Source organism: Monodelphis domestica, chromosome 2 (assembly GCF_027887165.1).
Source record: "Monodelphis domestica isolate mMonDom1 chromosome 2, mMonDom1.pri, whole genome shotgun sequence".
Taxonomy (NCBI): domain Eukaryota; kingdom Metazoa; phylum Chordata; class Mammalia; order Didelphimorphia; family Didelphidae; genus Monodelphis; species Monodelphis domestica.
Genome location: NC_077228.1, coordinates 493,021,171 through 493,045,252, shown reverse-complemented (window position 1 = coordinate 493,045,252; position 24,082 = coordinate 493,021,171). Strand labels below are relative to the sequence as shown.

Here is a 24,082-nt window from a genome sequence, read left to right as displayed (position 1 = left end):
CCATGGCATTTTCTCTCTTGTCCAGAATTTCCCTGGCCCATTGGGATGGCAGCACATAAGGGCATTGAATGGACCTTGTGGGGTAGGAGAATGACATACCAGAGGAAAAAGGAGAGATGCGGCTATTGGATAGATCACTTGAGAATGATTACTATCCTGTGCTAGAAGCTTCTAGTGGAGCTAGGACCAGTGGAAATAGATGATAAAGACTAAAGCAATTTTTTTTAAGGGGGAGAGAGGTTGGGCTGAGGTTGAGATTGAGATGTGAGGATACCATGATTCTCTTGTTCTCATTGTTTGAAAGTCCACCTAGAGTGACTTCCAAACAAGAGAAAGAAAAGAGGAATAGTACTGCTCGTATGTCATCAGTACACAAAGTAATTAAAAGTCTGTCAAAGCAAAAATAATCCCACGATCCTTGATGATATAACAAAAGAGATAGGGAGGGAAAACTTGGGCAGATAAAGGAATGAACTGAAGTCATAGAATCATAGAATCAGAATGTTTAAACTGAAAGGAACCACACCTTACTTCCTGGCAGGTGAATGGAGTGAAGCTACAAGCTACCAGGGGAAAATGATTAGATATCCTTTTAGTAACTTCTGTGGCTATTATAGTATGTGATATATAGAACAGATCTATGATGGTGAACCTATGAAATGGGTGCCAAAGATGGCATGCAGAGTGCCCTCTGTGGGCACCCAGCTGCCCTCTCTCTCTCCCCCTACCCAGAGTTCATTACAAGAAAGTTTGAGGGACTTGGGCAGAGCTGCTCCCTTCCCCCCTCTCCAGCGTGCCTGACATTTTTTTCACTTCACCCCCCCCCTTCCCAGCAGCCCACTGGGAGACCACAGAGGGCAAAGTGGGTGATTCATAGGCAGCAGAGATGGAGGGGAGCAGAGCACTCTGGCCACTCCCCTCCCCCACTCTATACTCCCTGAGGACATTCCTCACTTTACCCCACCCCCTGCCCAGCAGCCCAATTAGAGTGCTTTCTCTCTCCTGTGTGGGGTAAAGTTTGGGGTGGTGAGGCCTAGTACTTGGTGGTGGGGAGGATCGTGGCACACAGTCTTGGGGGTGGTGGATGTAGGCAGGTCCTGGCACTCTATCTCTAAAAGGTTTGCCATCACTACTACTGATGGATTAATTTCAAATCTATATGAGCTGTTCCTAATTTCCTTGTCCATAAGATGATGTGTTGAACTAGGTTTCTTTTTAATCTCTCACCTTCCTTCTTAGTATCAATACTAAGTATTGATTTCAAGACACAAGAGTTGTAAGGACTAGGCAAATGGGGTTAAGTGACTTGCCCAGGTCACACAGCTAGGAAGTAAACTGGATCATTTTAAAGATCAATTCCATATCTAGGATCTATGAACATCCTCCTAAAAAATCTTCATATTCTTTAGATGAGATGAATCAAATCACACTTAAATTTCCAACCTTCCAATCTGAAAAACCAAATCCCTTTATCTCTTATAGGGCATTTTCTAAGCAACCAGTCAAACAAAAAACCAGCCTCTGATGTGTAGCATTTGCAATTTCCTTTGCAAAATTCCAAGGTATAAATGTTCACAATAAATTTAACAATTGGGTTGGGTCCAAGCCAGCTCTAGCATACCCCTTCTACTCATCCCAGAGAGGCTGCTAGTATGTCATAAAAGCGTTGGACATGAAATCAGGAGAAATAAACTAAATTCCAGCTTCCTATACTTATTTGGCCATGGTATCTTAGGCAAGCCATTTAAGCCTATTTTCTTATGTATAAAAGGGACAAAATACTTGAGAGGAAGGGACCTTGGAGACCATTTAGACCAATCCCCTCATTCTACAAATTAAGAAATTGAGGTATAGACTTGTCAAAGAGAGTAAGCTGCAGAGGCAAAATCTGAACTCAGGTCATCTGCCTTCCCTTATCCTGTAAACTGTAAGTACTTGTTAAACTGATTATATTCAAGTATACCAAGTGTTTTAGGGTCTACAAAGCAAAATAGGCTTGATCCTGCCAACCCCTGAAGCTATCACTCTATATCTCTTCTCCTCTTTATAGCTAAATTCCTTAAAAAAGTATTCTGAACTCATTGTTGCTACTTCTTCACACCATTCATTTTTAAACTTGCTTCTGACTACCATTTGAATGAAAATGGTCTCTTCAGTGTTAACAGCTTATCCGTTAGGCTCTTTGCCTTTCAATATTCCTTCTTTAAAAACTGTCAGGTTTTGACCCTGTTAAACAGTGCCTCCTCCCTAGAACTTTGGCATTATAACTATGATGCTGCCCTCTTGTTAACCCTCTCTGATAACGCCTCTTCACTTCCTCTGTTTCATTATTATCCATCTTCTATCCTCTAAGTTTGGATAACTCTCGATACTCCAAACCGGACTTCCTCTTTTCTCTCTACACTTTCTGTCAGTGATCAGCTTGAGTTCAATTCTCATTGCTCCATTTATGACTTTTACATCTACATATCCCATCTCCACCCCTCTTCTGAGTTCCACTCTCTTAGGTCTAACTGCCTGCTGGATATCACTGATGGGATAAGCATCTGGTTGATATTCAGGATGTCCAAAAATGGAACTTCTTATCTTCTCCCATAAACCAGTTCCTTCCTCCTCAAAACATCTTTATATTTATGTTGAGGGTATGTTTAAGAGTCATTCTTGATATTTCCCATGCGTACTTATTTTTGTCTTACATATCCATTTTGAGGCAAAAGAGCAATAAGGGCTAGGCAGTTGGAGTTAAGTGACTTGCCCAGGGTCACACTGCTAGGGAAAGTCTAAGACCAGTTTTGAACCCAGGTCCTCCCAACTCCAGGCCTTAGCATTCTATCCACTTGCTACCTCGCTGCCCCTCTTTTCCACTTTCCCTCATCAATTGCCTCCTTCATTTGTCCTAGTCTGACCAATAATAAATATACCACTATCCTAGTTCAAATTCTCATCATTTCTTGCTTGGACTTGCAATAGGCTCTCAATTAATCTCCCTGTTTCAAGCCTCATGCATTGGCATGATCCAGTTGCCAAAAGAATCCAAGATTAGTAATTGTAAAAATCTACTCGTTACTCTCCAGAACAAGAATTTTCAATGTCTCTACTGTCCTTAAGATCAAAATAAAGTTACTGGCTGAGTATGAAAAAGCCCACTGGTTCTCATCTACCTTTTCAGACTTATTTCTAATTGCTGTCCCCTTTACGCATTCTACATTGCTGCTAAACTGGCCCACTTAACTTAGCATTCCATGTGCCACATCAATGCCTTCTCACTCTGCTCCACATAAGCTAGAGCTTTCTCCAAGGCTCAATTCAGTTGCCCTGTTTTCTGGAAGCCTTTTCTCATGCCCTTAGTTAATAAGGTAAAGCACTACATCTCTCAGTTCTGGCAATTGTTGCTGGCTGTCCTCCATGTCTGCAATACTCCCCTTCCTTGTCTCTGCCTCCTGCATTCTCTGATTTCCTTTAAGTCCCAGCTAAAATCTCATCATCTACCGAAAGCCTTTCTCAACCCTTCTTTATCCTAGTGTCTTTCCTCTCAAATATTTCCCTTTCCTGTTTATCCTGTATTTAGCTTCTTGCTTTGTACTTATTTGTTTTCTTGTTGTTTATCCCATTAGATTGTGAGCACTTTGAGGGGAGAGACCTTTGCCTCTTTTTGTACACTCCCCCCTCTCACTAATGTCTAGAAACATACTAAACACTTAATAAATATGCATTGACTTATTTTCTGATAGAGTCCTCTCCTTTCCAAAATTATTCTGTTTGCTTTTTGTTTTGTTCTGTTTTGTTTTTAAACCCTTACCCTCTTGCCCTAATAACAACTCTAAGACAGATGGAAAAGGGCTAGGCAATCAGAGTGAAATGACTTGCCCAGAGTCACATAGCTAGGAAGTATCTGAGGTCACATTTGAACCCAGGTCCTCCTGACTCCAAGCTTGGAGCTCTGTCCACTGTGCACTGTCCACTTGTTACCTCCTACATTTTCTTTTAATATGTTGCATCTCTTGGTGGAATGTAAGTTCCTAAAGAGCAGCAATCATTTTCTGTATCTATAGGATTTAATAACACTGTTTTATACATAATAGATACAATGTTTGGTATCGAAATTAATAACAAGTACCGTCTTTTTCTTTCTTCTTTTGAACTCATTTACTTTTTCTTTGATCCTTGGGAATTTTGTCTGTTCTCTATGGTTTCCTTGAGATAAGGGTTAGTTAGTGTTTGAACACTACTCCAAAGTTAATTCCATTAGGTATTACTGATTTAAGTAATAGTTATTTTTATATATAATTTATTCTAGGTTTGGCTTTTTATTCTTTTATTAAAAGTAGGACTCATTTTATACTAAATTTAAGAGGGAACAATGAATAGGGGTATATTTAACAGCCCCCATAGATTAAAAAAACAACAACTAACCATATAATAATAGAATCAGGAAATATGATTAAAGAGCAGTTTACCAAGAAAAGATCTGGACGATTGTAGTAGACTGAAAATTCAACATGAATCAACTGTATGATGTGGTTACAAATAAAACCAGACAGATCTTTGACTTTATTAACAAAAATACAATGTCTAGAAGAGTGAAGCAATAGCCTTTTTGGTATTTGTGCTGATCAAATGTATACATATGGAATATAGTTTTTAGTTATATGAGTTCCATTTGAGAAGAGAAATTGGCAAAATGTAGTAAGTCCAGAGGAAGAAGACTAGGATAGGGAGTGCATCTGTCTCTGAAGCCACATTATGAAGAATGGCTAATGGGTATAATTAGCCTGGAAAACAAGAGGAAACTTGGAGGTGGTGAATGGGGCAGAACAAGATAACTCTCTTCCAATATTTGAAGAATTGGAGCTCCAAGAAAGATGAGACCTTCTTGGTCCCACATAGGACAGCTACAATCAGTGGGTGAAAGTTACAGTGCTCAACATAATTGACAAATCCATAATAATTAGAGAAAAATGGTAGAAATAGCCTTGGGAGGTACTGACGATTTTCCTATTATTGGGAGATCATCCCATGAAGGAGAATATTTGAGAGAGAATTCATGATCCAGGTAAACATAAGACCAGATGACCTCTAACTTTCCCATTAGCCCTCAGAGTCTAGTCAATTCAGTATTTGTTGAAATAGTCAAAGTGAATATATTAAAAATTGTAGCTATAATCTAATGGGGACAGCCAGGCAGCATAGTAGATAGAGTGCTGAGCCTGGAGTCAAGATTCATCTTTCTGAGTTCAAATCTGGCCTCAGACACTTATTGGTTGAAAGGAAAATCACTTAACCCTGTTTGCCTCAGTTCCTCATCTGTAAAATGAGCTAGAGAAGGAAATGGCAAACCATTCCAGTGTCTAAGCCAAGAAAACTCCAAATGGGTCACAAAGAGTTGGACAAAAAACAACTGAGAAACAATCACCGGGGAAAGGTGGGAGGAAGAAATATCTTATTTCCCTCTTTTGAAAGTGTATGTATGAGGGGGCAGCTGGGTAGCTCAGTGGATTGAGAGCCAGCCCTAGAGATGGGAGGTCCTAGGTTCAAATTTGGCCTCAGATACTTCCCAGCTGTGTGACCCTGGGCAAGTCACTTGACCCCCATTGCCTAGCCCTTACCACTCTTCTGCCTTGGAGCTAATACACAGTATTGACTCACTCCAAGATGGAAGGTAAGGGTTTAAAAAAAAAAGTATATATATGTAATTTGGGAAGTTGCTTTTTGTGTATTTCCTATATACACCTTCCTAATTTTGGCCTAATTTTCTTGTCCCAGGACTGGACAATTTCTTTATACTCCTTTTTTTCCCTCCTTGACCTTAGTTTTTGTAACTTTTCTAATACCTTTTTGGTTTCTGAGGCATCTTGGTTTCTTGTTACACTGCCTGGTCAATTGTATTGTGTTTTCATATGAGCCTTCAGGCCTCTTCTTTTTGAACCCCTCTAACTCAGTTCCCGTCACTGGCTCTTTCCTTACTAAATGGTCTATGTTTGTTTAAAAATTTTGCTTTCCTCAATTGTCTTTTCTCTATCTCACTAACTTCTGACTTCCTTTCTCTTTGGATCTTGAATACTGTATCCTGGATCATTTCTTCTCCAATAGGATGGACAACTGTCTTAGTTAATTATTCTAGTTTAGTACAAGGAAATTGTCCTTTTTGTACCCCCAAATTCTATTTTGATGTTGTGACCCAAGACCAGATACTTGTGTAAAGCTAGTAAATTTACCTAATATATCTTGAGTCCATTTGTGAAGAGGAAGCAGTCTGACAAAATGGGAAGAAATGAGCCTCAGATGTGGCATTCTGCAAGCTGTAGGTAGTGGGTGACTTGAAAGGTAGCAAAAAGTGAAGCGTGTTAGTGGAATGCCCTAGGGGTAGCTAAGAGGTCTTGGGAGCATGAATCAAGCCCATTACCCAAGGCTGCAACCAAGCCAAAACTAAAGATAATATTGGCCCAGCTTCAAATGGTTGTTTCTCTAGAGGCAAACGAACACATCTTGGAGCATTGTGACACCATGAGGTTAAGTCAAAACAAGCTTTATTGCATTGTCAGCAGGGGAAATCATCTCCTACAGATCACTGAGTTTCCAAGAGATTTTACAAAGATTCATAATCCCTGGGTTTCTGCTATATACACACTGAGTTTCATGGAAAGTCAATAACATGATGTGATAAACAGTAGCTCAAGAGGCTCTTCATTAATAGGCCCACCTAGTCAGGTTCTTGATCAGTCTCTGATCTCATGGATCTGACTCTGATCTAATCAATCATTTAATAAATCCTTCCCAATCCACCCAGGGGTTTGGGCGGGTGGGTACCTGTTGGAGGAAGACACAAATTCTAAAGAGCAAGAGATTTTACTTATAGGATTAGACTAACTTTCTCAAAGTGGGTCAGAGCACTCTATATTATGAAGAGGAAGACCAAAGAGGAAATGACCTACCTATTGGCTCCCTTAGGATGCCTGCTTAGCTTTGGGCCAGCTCCCCTAAGGTTGGTTTATTTAGATCAAGTAGCCCACCCCTTCCAACCTTATTTCCTGTGAATTCTAAGACTGTCCTACCAATGAATGCTATTCAGGGACTCTCTGACTAACCTAATAATGGGAATTCTCACTTATCTTGTAGGGCCCCCTAACCCCATGATTTAAAGAGTCAACAAAAGACAAAACAAAACAAAAGGACTGGTCTCGATAGGCATAGTTGAAGACAGAAAATGGGTTAGTATTCTGGAGGGGTCAATAGGGACATTTCATGTATAAGGAAGGAAGGTGTCTCATGCAGGAATTCAAGAAGAGGGTCTAGGATGGACATAACCAAGCAACAGAAAGAACCATGGTCGAAGGTGAAGAAACCTCAGCAGAGAAGTGGGGGACCCCTATTCTCCATGTCATCTCCTAGAAGGCCATCTCCAAAGCCAATACGTGTGAAATGAGCACCTTAAGAGATCAGACTTAGTAAGAGGGCAGGTAATATCCATGAAATGAAGCAGCCCCAGGAAGCCGCCACCACCACCCTGTCCCCATCACAACCACCTTTTGTTGTGGGGGGGTTTTCCCCCTGAATGTCCCAGGTAGGAGGAGTTTAGTCACTATCTGAGGGAAAGAAGAGACTTCAAAACATATTCTCTGGCTCTTGACAACCTGGGGCAGTTACTCTGGATAACGCCCAAGCCTGGCATAGGAGATATTCAGTGTGTGAAGGATGGGAGAAGAAGGCAAGTGCCCTTGGTCTGGTGGTGAGTGCTATAGGAGAACTGTCTTTGGCCTAGGTCCTTGTTTGGCATGTGACATTTATTCTTGGACACATCAAGTATAGACATAAGGCACATATTTGCAGATAGGGCAGTTTGGTGAGCAGAGGTGAATCTGCCTTTGCCACACAGTACTAAATAAAGTATAGGCCCCAAGGTGTGTTCTTGCCTTCCTATCTGCTAACCACGAGACACTGGTTGGTCAGTAATCAGTCTGTCAGATTCCATTGAATAGGTAGCACATAGCCTCCCGGAGCTACCCAAGGAGCACCTCTTCAGGAAGAAGTCCCACATTCTGCTTGATTCCCCAAAGCCCCCTTGGCTACAAGAGGCCAAAGGGGCCTCTGTCCTGTGAGAAGTAAGAGAATTCTTGAAGCCACTGGTGCAGAGAGGAGGGATGGAGAAGGGAGAGGTAAGCGGGGAGAATCGGTTAAAAAAGGACAAAGGGAGAGGGAAAATACTGGCAGGTGGTTCCAGTCCATATGTTCATATGTTGTTGCCTTTTCAGCTGCCATGGGCCCCAGGAGACCATCAGACTCCCAAAGGGTAGTTTATCTCCCCCCCTGGGAACCCCAGGACCTGGCGCTGACTTACTTGCTGGTGGATATTGCTGTGTGTGGCTTCCTCTTCAATACTGTCAGTGAACTCAGTGCTAGCATCCTCAGTGTCCTCACCCACAGTTGTGCCTGGAAGAAAGGACCAAAAAGGTAACTGACCCCCCAAGTGGCAACTAAGCTCACATTCCTCTTGTTGCTGGTCTCTGATTGTCTGCCTCCTCCATTCCCCACCTAATACAAACCATGTGGAGGGAAGAGGTGAAAAGTCACATGTTCAGGCTGATCTGCTGGAACTTTTGGTTCTCTTTATTTACATGGTCATTGAGGACATCAGGTGTGGAACTACTAAGTCATGAAAAAAACAGGCCTGTCCTTGAACCTGGACTTGGCTGAATAGATAGATGCTCAAAGGATTAGACACTCACCATTGGAGCAGCTGCTGACTAGGAGTCAGAAAACATGAGTTTTCTTCCCAGCTCAGTAGTTGTCTCACTGTAAAACCTCACTTCTCCATCAATAAAATGGGACCACACACTACCTACTTATAACCACTTGGAAGATTCCTTCTTTAGGCTTGGTTGATGTAAATGTTCTCCAACGTGGACCTATCAACCCAATTTCTCCTATTTTTTCCACTTTCTTGGGAATTTAGTCATCTGAAGGAACGATGCTCCAAAGATAGTTAGCAAAAGCCACTCTTTCAAGACTCCTCCTCCAAGAACCTCAATGAACTGATGCAGAGTGAAATGAGCAGAACCAGGAGAACACTGTACACAAAAAGCAAAACACTGTGGAATGATCCAATGTAATGGACTTTGCTACTAGAAGCAATGCAACAAGCTAGGACATCCCAGAAGGACTTATGGGAAAGAATGCTAACTACATTGAGAGAAAGAACTATGGGAGAAGAAATGCAAAAGACATCACTTATCACATGTATATATGGGTATGTAATTTGGAGTTTAGGTTTTAAAAAATCACACTATAGCAAAAATGAATAATATGGGGAAATAGGTATCAAGTGACAACATTTGTACAACCCAATGGAATTGCTTGTCAGCTCTGGGAGCCAGGGGGAAAGAAAATGAATCGTGTAAATATGGAAAAATTAAAACTAAAATAAAAAATATATTCCTTCTCCAAAAACCTTGTGCTACTAAAAAGCCCAAGGAGAGCCCAGACCCAAGAAGGGAACTGAGATAAGTCAAGGTCATTCAAACATCTACCCAGAAAGGATGGTACATGCCTCAATCATGCCACCTCTCTTTAATCCTCCTCCTCCCCCAGCCCCACTGAAGTCTTCATTGGATTTAAATCTTCAAGTATCCTAATTTCTCCTGGGAAAATGGAAACTTCCTCAGAATTGCCTCCATGACTTTTCATTCCCCAGATGAAAGACAATCTAAGTAGGAAAATTCTTCCCTTTTCCAAGCCTGGTCTATTATCTCATCATCGAGGGAACCCAGGGCCTCCTCTGGGAGAAAAGCTCCAGGAGACTGCTTGTGCCTTTTGTGAAGGATACGTCTCCCTTCACCAGTCTGTCACAGTTGGACTTCCCAACTGTTTTTCAGGGTTTGTAAGTTATTCTGGATCAGACCAGCGATGATGACAAATGCCCATGGCTCTGCAGAATGCAAAGGAAACCCCAGTGACCATGGAATTCAGAGTTGGTAGGACCTTTGACAATCCCCTTCGGATGACTGATGGGGAAACCAAAGCTAGAGGACCAAGCTATGATAATCTGGTCGTCTGATGACAAATTCAGTAGTTGGTGCCTTTAGATTTAGGCAAAAAGGTAACTGTGTCTTTCCCTGGATTATGACAGTAGCTCTTATTTGTACCTCATTAAGCTGAAATCACCATTTCCTTTGGCATCCTGTCTCACAAATATGCTGCTCTTGTCTTTTCCATCTGGGGAATGGGAACAAGGTCCTTTGAACATGGACATCTTTGGAGGAAAACTTCAGTGTGACTAAGAGATAAGGAGATCCACAAGGATATACAGCATCACTCTAGTGGCTTGTCACCTGATGCCATGGCTGTTCCCAACTGTCACTTCAAAGAACTGAACAGCAGTAAACTTGGCTTTTTCTAGGGATTCCCCTCATGCTAAGGCTCACAGCCCAGCATCACTTACAACACATAGACTATGATATCTCTGTATTGTGAGCAGAACCTTCTTAGGTTCTCTTGGCCATCCCAGTTATGCTTTTCTGGGTCTCAGTGGGCTTAATACCACATTGCTTTGACATGGCCAATGAAGGAAGCTATTTTATTACAAGGCCATTTCCTTTTTCCCCCTTAATGGTCAGAGCTGCAAAGAGAATATTAATTGATTAAAAAAAATTACCTTCTGTCTTAGAATCAAAACTGGGTATTGGTTCTAAGGCAGAAGAACAGTAAGGTCTAGGCATTGGGGGTTAAAGTGACTTGCCCAGGGTCACACAGCTGGGCAGTGTCTGAGGCTGGATTTGAACCCAGGACCTCCCATCTCTGGGCCTGACTCTCAATCCACTGAGTCACCCAGTTGCCCCCTAGAATATTAATTGAAAAAAGAAACTTGGATGAAAAATAAGACCACATTGTGTTATGAGACAGTCAGAAAGTCCACCAGTGCTCTTTCCAGCAAATTAGGCCTTGACTTATTTCACTGGAATCATCTCTGGGGAGGGGCAAACTTTTCTGCTTCAGGGGCTTTGTAACCTAATTAAAATGGGCTTTGCTAGTGAATGCCTGAGCACTGGGGAGTGCTTCCTTTTTGTTCCATCTTTCTCATAAAACAGTTCCAATCAGAACTGAGTTTTCTCATAAAGAGACTTGGCCTACTCCATTTGCAGAGGGATGGCTGAAACAAGGTCTCCTGTTATAACTTTGGCTAGCCATAGAGCTGATCTGGTGGCTGGAGTAATGGGAGGAGCTCAGATTCAAGGATTGCATGTCAGGTAAATGTTCCAACTGCATCTTTTCTCCCCATATTCCTAAGAGCAGATTCCCCATTCAAAATAAGGGAAGTTGAGGCAGGCATATCGTAGGTGGGAAAAATTGTTCCTGAAATCTCTTCTGTCTTCCGTCCCGTCCACAGAAACTCAACTAACTCAGCCTGAATGGGCTGCTTGTCTCTGGATTCCTAAATCCCTAAATCCTGCTCTGCCCTCTCTAGTTCACCCAATGGTAACAGACATTTATCCTACCTCTGGACTATGAAAATGAAACCGAGATGTCCTTCTTTCCCTAGTTCCAACTCCATTATTTGGGCTATTTTATGACTTATTACATCTCTGCTCCCACAGCCTTAAAGATTCTTTGGTCTTTGGCTGACAGCAAGTCACGAATGAGGAAAACTCTCCATATACCGTTTTTAGAAGGATGGAGGAAAATTGAAAAACAGGAAGTTTGGAGAAAACATGAGAACAAAATAAGTGCATTTGAGTGTATACATATATTATCTACTCTTCTCTTCATTCATCTTTTATCTTCCTAATAGCATAATCTTCTTGGGGGCAGTTAGGTGGCTCAGTGGATAGTGAGCCAGACTTGGAGTCGGGAATACCTGGGCTCAAATCTGGCCCTTTCTAGCTATATGACCCTGGGCAAGTCACTTAACTCCCACTGCCTAGCCTCTGCTTTGGAACCAATACATAGTATTGATTCCATTATTGAATGTAAGAGTTTTTTTTTAAAAAAAAGTATGTACCTCTTTTTTGAGAATTTCATTAAGCTTCTCTCAAGTAGCAAATTATCTAATGCCTCTTAGAAAATTAATTTGTAGTAATTTAAGAATACATAAAAGTGTAGAATAGTTAAAAACTTAAAGCTGTAGGGTAAATGGCCTAGGGATAAAATAAGCTGGGGCACCTGGGTGACTCAGTAGATTGAGAGCCAGACCCAAGGACAGTAGGTCCTAGGTTCAAATCTGACCTCAGATGTTTCCTAGCTGTGTGATCCTGGGTAAGTCACTTGACACCGCCCCCCCCCCCCCATTGCCTAGCCTTTATAACTCTTCTGTCTTAGAACCAATACACACAGAAGATAAGGGTTTAAAAAAATAAAATAAAATAAGCTCTTAGTATCTAAATTGTTCTTCCCTTTGAAATAGACTAAAGCCTAAAGAAACAGCCTATGATCAGATTTTACTCATGATACATTGGTGGTTTTATTTTTCCAAGGGAATGGCTTTATGGTCTAGGGAACTGGTTCTCAAAAGTGTGGTCCAGTTAAGTGGTGAGTACCAGACTTGGACTGAGGAAGACCTGAATTCAAATCCTGCCCCAGACATCTACTGTGACCCTGAGTAAATCACTTGACCTCTCCCGGGCTCAGTTTCCTCATTTGTAAAGTGATTATAATAAATAAGATCTACCTTACCAAGTTTTGGTGAGAATCACGAGATAACATATGTGAAGCATTAACTTTAGTGGTCTGCAGATACATAAAATGTGGGCCATAGAGTTTATTTGATCTTATTTTAGGATTTTTTCCCCTGTTTTATAAAATCTAACTGTTTTCTGGTCATTGGATGAAGATGATCTGGAAGGCTAAGTCTGAACAGTACAAGTGCCAGCTAATAGGTCCAAACCCAGACTGGAAAGACTTTAGTTACGGGTTGGCTGTCTGTCTGTCACCTTTGGAGGACTAGTTTGGTTTGGTGAGTTCTGCTCACTCATCTAGAGAAGGCTGACTGCCAGGTCAGAATGATCATCTCCGAAGGTGTGGAAGGGTTGCTATCTGGAGCAGCAGAGAGAAGATCAGAGCTTCTGAAATTATGGATCTCTCGAAGCCTATTGTTCCATCACTGACTTGAATATACAAAGTTTACAGACATAAATCTAGAGTTAGTGATGTGATGTGAAAAATAGTTTTTAAAAGTCTCAGGCATGATACAAAAATATCCTATTATTATGACTTGGACAAAAGATCTAGTTACTTTTGGTGCTTTCTTTTCTTTTTAAAATCCTGTCCTTCTGTCTTAAAATTGGTAACTTGAAGTATGGACTCCAAGGCAGAAAAACAGCAAGGGCTAGGCAATGCGGTTAAATGACTTGCCCAGGGTCACACAGCTAAGAAATATCTGAGGTCAATTTTGGATCCAGTCCTCCTGACTCCAGATCTGGCACTCTATCCACTGTGCTACTTAGCTGCCCCAGGTCAAGAGATGCATCTACTGAAAAGTTCCAAGAATGACTTAAGTTAGGGTCCAAAAGTTCCTCTGGAAAGAGGAGCCTTCTAGATTTGATGACTATTAGTAGTCTTGTTTTATGTCTCTTCATTTGTCAATACCTTGGTTTACTAAGGTGCTGCACCTTTCCGTCCTTGTTTTACAAAGAGGTTAGAAGGTTATTGGTATATCAATAAGACTAGATGAAGTTTCCCCAAGTAGATACTTTGTAAATGAGATGTATGAGAAAGTATCTAGTTATTGTCACATAGTAGGCACTTTATTTTTTATTTATTTATTTTTTTAAACCCTTACCTTCCATCTTGGAGTCAATACTGTGTATTGGCTCCAAGGCAGAAGAGTGGTAAGGGTAGGCAATGGGGGTCAAGTGACTTGCCCAGGGTCACACAGCTAGGAAGTGGCTGAGGCCAGATTTGAACCTAGGACCTCCCGTCTCTAGGCCTGGAGTAGGCACTTTATTAATGCCTGATTGAGCATCATTTGAACTGTAGCTTCTAATGTATCTTAACTCCAAGTGTTGGGGTTGCTCTATTGACTTGGCCATTTTATTAAAAAAAAAAAAGCACTTTGTGGTATTTCTTCAATTAAATCCTCCTTGAATCACGTACCAGGCCATTTTCCCCAAATTCTGCTGGGCACTGAGTTTCCTATATGATGTGTTTCTGAGGGCTCTTTCATTTGGGAATACTTTACAAACTTTAGACCAAGGACAGTTAGCTGGTTCAATGGATGGAGAGTCATGCTTAGAAATAGGAGGTCCTGGGTTCAAATTTGACTTCAGATACTTCCTAGCTATGTGACCCTGGGCAAGTCACTTAACCCCCACTTCCTAGCCCTTACCAATCTTCTGTCTTAGGTCCACTACATAGTATTGATGCTAAGATGGAAAGTAAGGTTTGTTTGTTTTTTTAAATACAACAAAACTTTAGACTACCAATGAAGAAGCCAAGAGGGTAAGGGTTATTTCCCACTCCAGTGGTAGTTAAGGACTGTTGGTGGGGTCCTTTGTTATGAACTGACTTAATATGGGGGAAAGAGCCTTGGAGCCAGATCTAGATTCAAATCCTACCCTTGATGTGTAAGTTTATGTGACCTTGGGTAAGTCATTTGAGCTTCAAGTTTCCTGCTCTATAAAAGGAGAATAGACTAAGGAGGCATTAGATGATTCTAGGCTAATTTAAAGTAAGATGTATCCCTTCCTGAATTACTACACTTATTCCAGAACATCTCCGGAACGATCCATTTGAATTCTATTCTCATCTGACACTTTGGCTACTGTCCAAAAGGTGAGAAGAACCTCCCCTTTCCATAGCCTCCTACGCTTTGCAAGTGATTAATCTAAACCAGAGTAATTGATTGCAGGCTCGCCTGCTCCCATTCCCTGCCAAAATAGCAGGAAGCTGTCTTATGCTCCTTCTACAATGGGCTTCTTCCTGTTGCTCCAAAATGTCCCCACCTAGAGGCTGGTATCATTATCTAGTCACAGTGATGCTGCTATTAGAGCAGCTGAGAGGGGTACGTGTCTGCTATTCAAAAGTCCCTTTGGCTTCTCAGTTATTTCCTCGGGCTCTTTAATTGCTTCCCCTAGTAACCTGGAGGCCTTCTGAGCCTGTAAATTATTGAAGAACTTCTTAGGTGACAGATAGACAGTCTTCCTCTGCTATTCTTTAACACTAGGTCATTTATTACCATTCACAACCTTAGGAGCCTTGAAATCCTAGGAAGCACTCCAGAAATCATCACTTTTCCAAAAAGGAAATTGAACTAATTTAATCTTTAATAAACCATAGTCAGCTAGTTTGTAGTTTCTCCCAGGTTTCTGGCTCTGCTCATTGCCTCTCTTCTCTATAAAGGATGACACGGGCAGTATCGGCAACCCAAAATAGACTAGTTCATGTTTATACAGCACATTGGGCAGGTTCTGCACAACACAGGACAACAAGTATTATCTGTTTGCAGAAGAAACCAAAGCTCGTAGAAGGGAAATGATTTCATAGGTGGTAAGAACTGGGCTTCAGACTTTTAACTGTCAAACTGACCATCCTAAAGCATAGGTGTAGTGATGGCTCTATTACCTTTCTTCCAGGGTCAACTATGAAATCCTGATTGGCTTTTAACTTGGCCCCTTCCTATCACTCTGGTCTTCTTACACCTTACTCACCCCAAACACATCCTAGGATCTAGAGACATCAGCCTCTTAGTTGTTTGTCACACAAGACACTTCATTTTTCCACTCCAGGTATGTTCCTTGCCTGTCCCTCATCCCTAGCATTCCTCCCTCTGCCTCCTGGCCTCCTGGGATTCCTTCATGCCCTTGACAAACTCCCACTTTCTATAAAATACCTTTTCTGATCCCTCTTCATGTTAGTACCTTTTCTGTGGATTATTTCCAATTTATCCTGCATTTTATTTATACAGTCGTTTGCATGTTGTTTCTCGGACAACTTGAACTCCTTGTGGCTACTGTCCTTTGCCTTTCTTTGTATCCATAGAGCTTAGCACAGTGCCTGATGCTTAAGAAATACTTCAAGTCAGCACTCTTTGTGCTACACCAAGCTCTCTCTTAGGCAGGTCCTACTCCCTAATACCAGATTCTCTCAATCTTTTCCTATTTTGTATCCATTTCACTGGGGAGCTGAAGAGGAGAAGTCAAAGGTTCCAAGAAGAGGATGCTCATTCCAAATTGTCTGAAAGAGACATAGCATGATTTCTTCTCCATCACTGCTTTTTTTTTTTTAACACTTACCTTCTGCCTTGGAACCAATACAAGGCAGAAGATTGGTAAGGGCTAGGCAATGGGGGTTAAGTAACTTGGCCAGGGTCACACAGCTGGGAAGTGTCTGAGGCCAAATTTGAACCTAGGACCTCCCATCTCTAGGCCTGACTCTCAATCCCCTGAGCTACCCAGCTGCCTCCCATCATTGCTTTTGAACAAAAGTCCTCCAGGATGAGGATATCAGTTCCTCTCTACCTCTCCCTTAACTAAAAAGGTCATTGACTCACTCCATTTATTACTTTTAAAAAACTTTTAGCTTGGAATTTTATTGCGTCACTCAAAAGGTTGGTTCTCCTATAAGAAAAAAACAACTGAACTTTTCCTACCAGAATGAAACCAAATCATTACTATTAATCCTTGTCGACTTTTATTGAGCCAATAGAACATTTATCCATCACTTAAAGCTGCTGAAAAATCTAATGACTAATATAACATGTTCTGAAATGGAGGATGTAACAGGCAACAACACTACAGCTACAAAAAAAATTGGCTTACATAAGATAAATATACAACTTGCTAGGAGGAGGAATGAGGGGACGGGCAGGATAGGGAATTCCTAGAAAGACAAGCTTATTTAATTAGGGGGGAAAAGTCATTTCCTTCTTCCACAGAAAAAGCATCAAATTCTTTCATTTTCTCTTAACAATCCTACATTCCCAGGAAAATGTTTTAAGTTAAAGGCTACTGAAACAACAAGCTCCTAGCACAAATGATGAAACTGAGATGGAAAGTCAAATTCATACAAACACACTTTTGCATATTATACAAACACACCTTTGAGACTCACAGATTAAGAGAAAGGTTGAGAGTTTTTGTTAGACCAAAAGACATTGGATGATTAGAAAAGCAAGTGTTGCACATTTAGGCAAACACGAAAGGCAACCAATGGCCATTCACATTCATTGGCCGGAACAATTCCCTTCTGTCAAAGGGAATGTGGAGTGGATCCTGTTCATGCAGTTAGTGGGGTATACAGCTAAAATCCCTGTTCTTGACATTATTTGTTGAAATCAAATATTTGTAGGTAGTCATTCCTGATGTTACCCTCTTTGCATTTCAGACACAGTAGAAAGAAAACAGTGGAATGTACAGCTTTTCATCTCTAGAATCCCATTTTGTACGTGTAAAAGAAGGGAACAAAGCCTAATTTTCAGTTGATTCGTTTGGGAAATTTCTATAGCCATGGGCATTTTCTATTTTTATTGTCCCCGTTGCAATCTCATCCATCAACTAAAATGTGGTATGAGATTGATATTTTTACTTCCACGCTGTCAATTTTTTTCATCACTCTGCATTCTTTCCTGAAGGCAAAAATAGAAAGAGGCCACTTTGTTGTATGGAAAAAGTCACTCTTGCAGCTTAATGCTGATGTGATTAAATGGGAGTTGAGGACTTACCTTCAGTTACGCTCAGTTCATTTCTCATAGAGGGTCACATCTGTCCCCTACCCACAATGAAATGCTCTGAGAAAGTCATCCCTAGTGTCTAGGGAATGGGATTTCGAAAACACATTTCAACGGAAGACTCAAACCATTATACCCAGATAGATCATCTCTCAGTGCAGTAGCTCTCAGATCACAGGGATGCCTGATTTGATTTCATACTCTTAGGGCTTCTTTCTCCAAGTTCTACGGAAAGTACCCCTGTAGCTGCATATTATATATTATCCAACTAAAGGAGAAATCCTCACTTGAGCCCTCACTCTAGGTCAGTGGTGTCACTCTAATAGAAACAGGGCCACCAAGCAGAGCACAACAATCACATGTTGGCTTAGAAAACCATACACAAATATGATCTGCTTCTTATTGTATTTTACTTATTCTGTTAAATGCTATCCAATTCCATTTTGATCCAGTTTGGTCCTCACTCAGGAGCACTGTGGGGTCATGTTTTTGATACCCCTGCTCTGGATGGCAAGATAGAATCATCCATGTGCTTTCATTTAACCCACCCCTGGGAAAGGGCCATTCACTGGTACTATTCAAATTATTTAATGAAGCGTTGACTTATAAGAATGCTGTTTTCATTCATTCTGGCACGGGCTGATTTTTAAAAAAACATTTAGGTTTGTTTCATTTTGTGGCAAATGGAGGATTTTCTCTGCAAAAAGCTAGGCTGCCTGGAAAAAATGTTCATCATCTTGCCACAAGGGGCCAGCTTTCCCTCACATAAGCTCAGGAAAGTCAGATTCCTAAATCTCTTCACTGTATCTCTTTTAAACGAGGAGGGGGCAGCTGAGTGGTTCAGTGGATTGAGAGTCAGGCCTAGAGATGGGAGATCCTGGGTTCAAATCTGGCCTCAGACACTTCCCAGCTGTGTGACCCTGGACAAGTCACTTAACCCCCATTGCCTAGCCCTTACCACTCTTTTGCCTTGGAGCTTGACTCCAAGACGGAAGGTAAGGGTTTAAAAAATAATAAAATAAAACAAGGGGGAGTTATTGAAGAATATCAATGTTTTGACTAACAAGCAGAAAGATGTTTTATGTGATCCTTTTCATGAAACAGAAAACTTGGATCTGGTCTGAAGTAGAGCCCCTCAGATAGTGTTCTCTGATAACCTGACAAGGCCTCTGTCTCTCTTTTCTACTCTTACAGAGATTACGTAAGTCATGATGCAGGAATAGGGCATATTAGCATAAGACACTGGACAATGTTGTGCTTTCCTGGATGGATGCTCACCTATATTTAAACCTGTAGAGGACTTGCAAGAAATGTATAATTAATTTTTTAAAATCAGCAACTAGAAACCAAGGGCAGAGAAATGTGATATATCATGGATGTTACATATGTAATATCATATAAATTGTAGTTGACCTAAAAACACTAAAGATTTTGCATCTTTAATAGTTCTTCTGAATTTCAAAAAATGCTTAAAAATAAGCTTAAATTTTTTTTCTTTTGATAGTTGATACTTTGGGGATCTTAAACAAATAATTCATTTGTTTCTTCATTTTATAGGTGGGTGGCTAGTGAAAGAATGGAATCAAAGGTTCACTTCTTTCTGTGAAAAAGCAAAGTATTAGAGGCAGCAGTGCCAGGTCTGGAATTGGGAGGCTGTTGGTTCAAATCTGGCTTTGGATACTTCCTAGCTGTGTGACCCTGGATAAGATACTTAAACTTAATCACCTAGTCCTTGCCCCTCTTCTGTCTTAGAATTGATACCAAGACAAAGGTATGGGTTTAAAAAAAAAAGAAATGCAAAGTATTAATAGATTGCACATCACAATTGAATAAAGATTTGGTTGGAGAAGGAAAATGAGGTTCAAGGATACCTTGCAAAGATAAATCCTGGGACACTGATTGGTTGCTGGATACTTGGCCCAGGGCACAACCATCACCCAATTGTGATTTTTTTTTTAAACACAGCTGGAGAGGTTGTGTGGAAAGAGGGGCTGAACAGAGAAATGCTTAAATACTGACAGCCATATTTAAACAATATGGATTTTAAAATTGCAAAAGAAAATAAGAGGGAGTATGTTTTGCAAAGCAAATAAAAGAGAAAAATTTAAATGCAATTTTAAAAAATCCCGCCATGGGGATAGTCTTCCTTTACAGATGATAAATCTCTTGAAGACCTCTTTAAATTCAAACATTCTCTGGCTTAGGAAGCCCATCGAGTTGGCCCCAAATCTCTAAGCTGTGGCACTCAGAACATAGAATGAGCACTTTCCAAAGTAAATAAGAGTAAATGAGATGAAATGGGGGGGGGGGGGGGAGAAACACGCTGTACAATGTACAATCCATTTTACATGGTATAATATGGATTTTCCCTAACTTGTGCTCTTCATTTCTAACAAAACATCTTCCTCCAGCAGTCCTAGGGCTAAAAACATTTTTCTTCTTGAATAAAAGGTTTTTCTTCAGTCTACAATTTATACTGAATTACGCTATTGTTGGAAAATCGAGTTCCAGACTGTCTATGCCCTTGAAATCATGGTGGCCTCAGATTACACTGAGAAGAGGGTTAACAGGAGTGCTGTCCAATCCAAACACTTCTCTCTGGGTTAGTGAACTAAGTTTAGCAGATTTGTGTTCCCTGAACAGATGCCAAACTATCATAAAATCTCCAATCCAGCATACCTCCTTCAGGCTCTGGCTTCAGGTCCCACATCAGCTAAACAAAGGTTAGTGCTAGTGTTGGGTTACATCTAGGCTACCAAGCTCACACTCCAAACATGTCCTTTTGAAAATACCCTCTTTCCATGGATCTACCTTGTCAATGCCATCAAGTCACCCAACTTCCAAAATATTTTGTGATGCCCAGAAGCCAAGCAGCTTTTCAGTATTCGTATCAGTATCATAACTTGCTCTTTTCTCAAACTACCTCAATAATCCATTGGTACACATTTTATAGTAGCATAAAAAAGAAAAAACCCTCCAATTTTGATGACTGAAAATGATGGGAGCAGAACAAACAGTCCAAAATATAAGGAGGCCTTAATGTATCTGAGTTATGGATTTGGACCTGTCACAAGTCTATGACCCCTTGGACTTCAGGGAAACTTTCCTCCTTATCTTGACTCTCCAGATTGGCCAGCAGAAGTCTGCCATTTTCATGGCTCCTACGAATAATATTCTTTCTGACTAGTGGAAGAAGTAACCTTGGGTTTAGTCTACTGAGTTTCTTTTGATTTTTTCTTTATCTTACATCAAGTGGCTTTTTCCCTCCCAAAAGAAGACTTAGTCAACCTCCATATTCCATGGAAGGAAGAAGATCTGATGCAAATTGGACTTTTTATCAGTCTAAACATTACTGTAGTTTCTCCTATTGGAACACCTTTTTCCCTGATCACTTCAGTTAGAGTGACGATAGGTCTGTGACATGCCCAGATAACATTACAGAAACTTGGATGGAATTGAGAATGCCATTCCAGCCATGTGGGACATATGAATGTGGAGGGGAAAAAAAAGATTCATGTGAAATGGTCAGAAACAGAGATCTTTGTGCCCTGTCCAAGTCAGAAAGGATGTTTAATCATCTTTATTGGGCAAAAAACTCCAAGGACTCCTACTCTAAACAAGCTTAAATGTCTGTCTTTATTAACTCCCAAGCCTATATAATCTTGGGAACCGTTAAGTCAAAAGAAGTAATAAGCCATAATGATAGACCCACATGCCTCAAGGTATCCTTCAGAATGTTTCCATTCTTAGCACTTAAGACACTGAAAATGTAATTAATAAGTACATGTTGGGCAGCTTTCCTTACATGTATTCTGCTTCTCTGAGACAGTAATGGCTTCTATGCCTATGGGAGACTAACTCCCATCAAATGGAAGAGATAAAAGGGCAGCTAGGTGGCTCAGTGGATGAAGAGCCAAGCCTGGAGCCAGGAAGACCTGGGTTCGAATCTGACTTCAGATACTTTGTAGCTGTGTAACCTCAGGGAAGTCATTTAACCTCAGTTGCCTAGCCTGTACAGCTCCTTTGCCTTGGAACTTGTATTGATTCTAAGGCAGAAGGTAAGATTTTTTTTTTTAAAATGGGGTGACATTGGTTTTGTGAATTAGTTATAACTTTTTGAAGCTCTCTGAGGATCGGGATCCATTTTTAACTGGAAAGATATATTTGCACTTATCTGAGAAGCATCCAGGAAAGTTCTGTCTTATCCAACCTCTCTTTCCCCATTGCCAAATCTAAGGGTCTACACCAAGTTGTTCTGACCCTAATCCTAAGTATTTGGGAATGTTGCTTTCTTGCTAGCACCACCTCCTGTCCCTATCACTACCACGACCATTTGAAAGTTTTAAAAGAGGAGGAAACTTGATTCTGAGATGAATTTCATATGTAAAACACTTTGGGCCTGAAGGACTTCAGGGATTTTTTAGAAATACCCCATGAGGAAAAAAAGCAGCTTGTCCTTGATCCAGGAAACTGAAAAGGCCCAATGAATAAGAATTGAAAGCTTGATCTTGAGCTGGACCTAACCTACATATACATGACAGCCCTGAAGCAGCAAAGATGAACTAATAGCCCTTAGCTTATTTCACAAATGGTACCTTTTCCATTCCCAAAGGCAAGTGCCCTCCTCTTTTAAATTTCCTCCTGGAAAAAGATGCTACTGCTCTTTCAAGGAAGTCATCTTCACAGGCCCTGAACCTGTTTGTTTGGGTTTTTTTGCAATTACATTCTTGTCATAAAGCAGTCTTCATTTCAAAAGCAAGAGTCCTCTGGATGGAAAAATAATAATACACACGCATGCATTTGTGACATGATGCAGAACATTTAAAATAGTTTGGGGAAAGGGGCGAAAAAAAAACTTTATTTGGCCCACAGAGGGGATGGAGGTAAGGGGAGAGACTAAAAGAGGGAATGAAAATGGGAGGGAATAAACTAAAATGGAATGGATTAAATGTGCAAATACATTGGTAACCTCCACCACAAGATTAGAAATAGGTACACACAAAAGAGAACACAGGTGTAGAGAACTGAGTTTTGCTTCTGAGTTGATTCTAAATTGCAACAGTTCTATCATTAGTAAATCACCAGTAATCTCTGTCCAGGTCAGACAAGGCTCTCTTTCCTCTCTCTCTCTCTTTCTCTCTTTCTTTCTCTCTCTCTCTCTGTTAGTGCAAACATCGTTTTCCATCCTGGGCTGCAGTCTGACCCGCCAACGCTCAGAAGGCATGCTTGTGGTGAGCTCTCACACTCTCCTGTTCCCCACCTCCAAAGGCAGCCAGTGTCTCCAGCCTGCTTAGACGCTCCAGGCTTCTTCCGAGCGCCTCCTCTAGCCGGCTGCGTAGCACCTGGGCTCCTTCCAACTCCACCTGCAGGGCTTGGTCTCGCTCAGAGCTGATTTGACATGCCACACAGAAAGGAAGAAGAATTAGAAAGTGGTTTCAATGAGACCAAAAGACTCTCAGTGAAGCCCGAGTCACTCAGTTTTCCAAAACAACAGCTATCTAGGACATCAGGAAAGCATCCATCCTGCTTCGGGCATCAGTGTTAATTGTTGGTTGTTTGGTAGTCCTCCTTCAGCATCTACTCCTCTGATTGCAAGTTTTAGTCCAAATTCACAACAAAGGAGTTTCCTAGAATTCCCTGCTTTTTCCCATAGTTCTGATCATCTTAAAAGAATTCCAGTTTTCTTTTTCTTTCCTTCTGTGTTAGTAACAACTCTAAGACAGAAGGGCAAGGGCTAGGCAAATAGGGTTAAGTGACTTGCCCAGGGTCACACAGCTGGGAAGTGCCTGAGGCCAGATTTAAACCCTGGTCCTCCCAACTTCAGGTCTGGTGCTCTATCCACTGAGCCACCTAGCTATCCTGAATTCCAATTTTCCATTACATATTTAACTTCCCTAACAACCCATAATACTAGGTAGAATCTTCCTATGTGGTTTATTAAAATGAATTACAATCTGAAAGAAAACCATGACCAGAGGAGGTCTTTCTTCAAAGACTTTTCTTTTCCTAAATGGGTTATAAAATTTTGGGGAAAATTCTGCCAAGCTCTGAAAATGTTACTGACACAAAGAAACTGAAGAGTCAAAGTTGTTGTTGTTTTTCTCAAACACTCAAAACAAAAATTAAGTACTACTAAGAGCAAAATGTTTTCAAATCATTTTTGGTCCATTTTTATTATATGGTCTTAAGTATTCCCATCAGAAGCTTTACTTCCACCTAAAAAAAGGAGAAAAGGAAGAAAACAATATAAACTAAAAAAAGAAAATTACCCAGGAGTTCCTGAAAAAGGAGAAGATGAAAATTGGGAAAGTGGTGTAATGAACAGAAAATAAGAAAAAAAAACACAACAGAATGACAAAACATAAAGAAAACAGGAAGCCCAGGAATAAGCGCATTTAGCAACCTGCTCAATATCAGTTCAATGATTAT

General features: G+C 40.8%; 1 protein-coding gene and 1 long non-coding RNA gene across 26 annotated transcripts in view; one reads left to right on the top strand and one right to left on the bottom strand.

The window, feature by feature from the left end:
- LOC100617812 (myomegalin) overlaps nt 1-24,082 on the bottom strand; it is a 312,633-nt gene that overhangs the window by 61,130 nt on the left and 227,421 nt on the right. For 24 of the 25 annotated variants that reach the window (XM_056819272.1, XM_007485320.3, XM_056819284.1 and 21 more), the window contains 2 exons: nt 22,914-23,041; nt 8,336-8,427 (listed from right to left, as the gene is read on the bottom strand). In XM_056819272.1, coding sequence (XP_056675250.1) covers nt 8,336-8,427; nt 22,914-23,041 — 220 coding nt within the window. Of the gene's footprint in view, nt 1-8,335; nt 8,428-22,490; nt 23,042-24,082 lie in introns of those variants that run through there. The other variant, XM_056819291.1, reaches the window with a different exon arrangement.
- Nucleotides 367-21,725, top strand: LOC130457519 (uncharacterized). The gene is made up of 2 exons (XR_008916786.1): nt 367-8,153; nt 8,250-21,725. It is a non-coding gene; the product is annotated as an uncharacterized LOC130457519 (long non-coding RNA).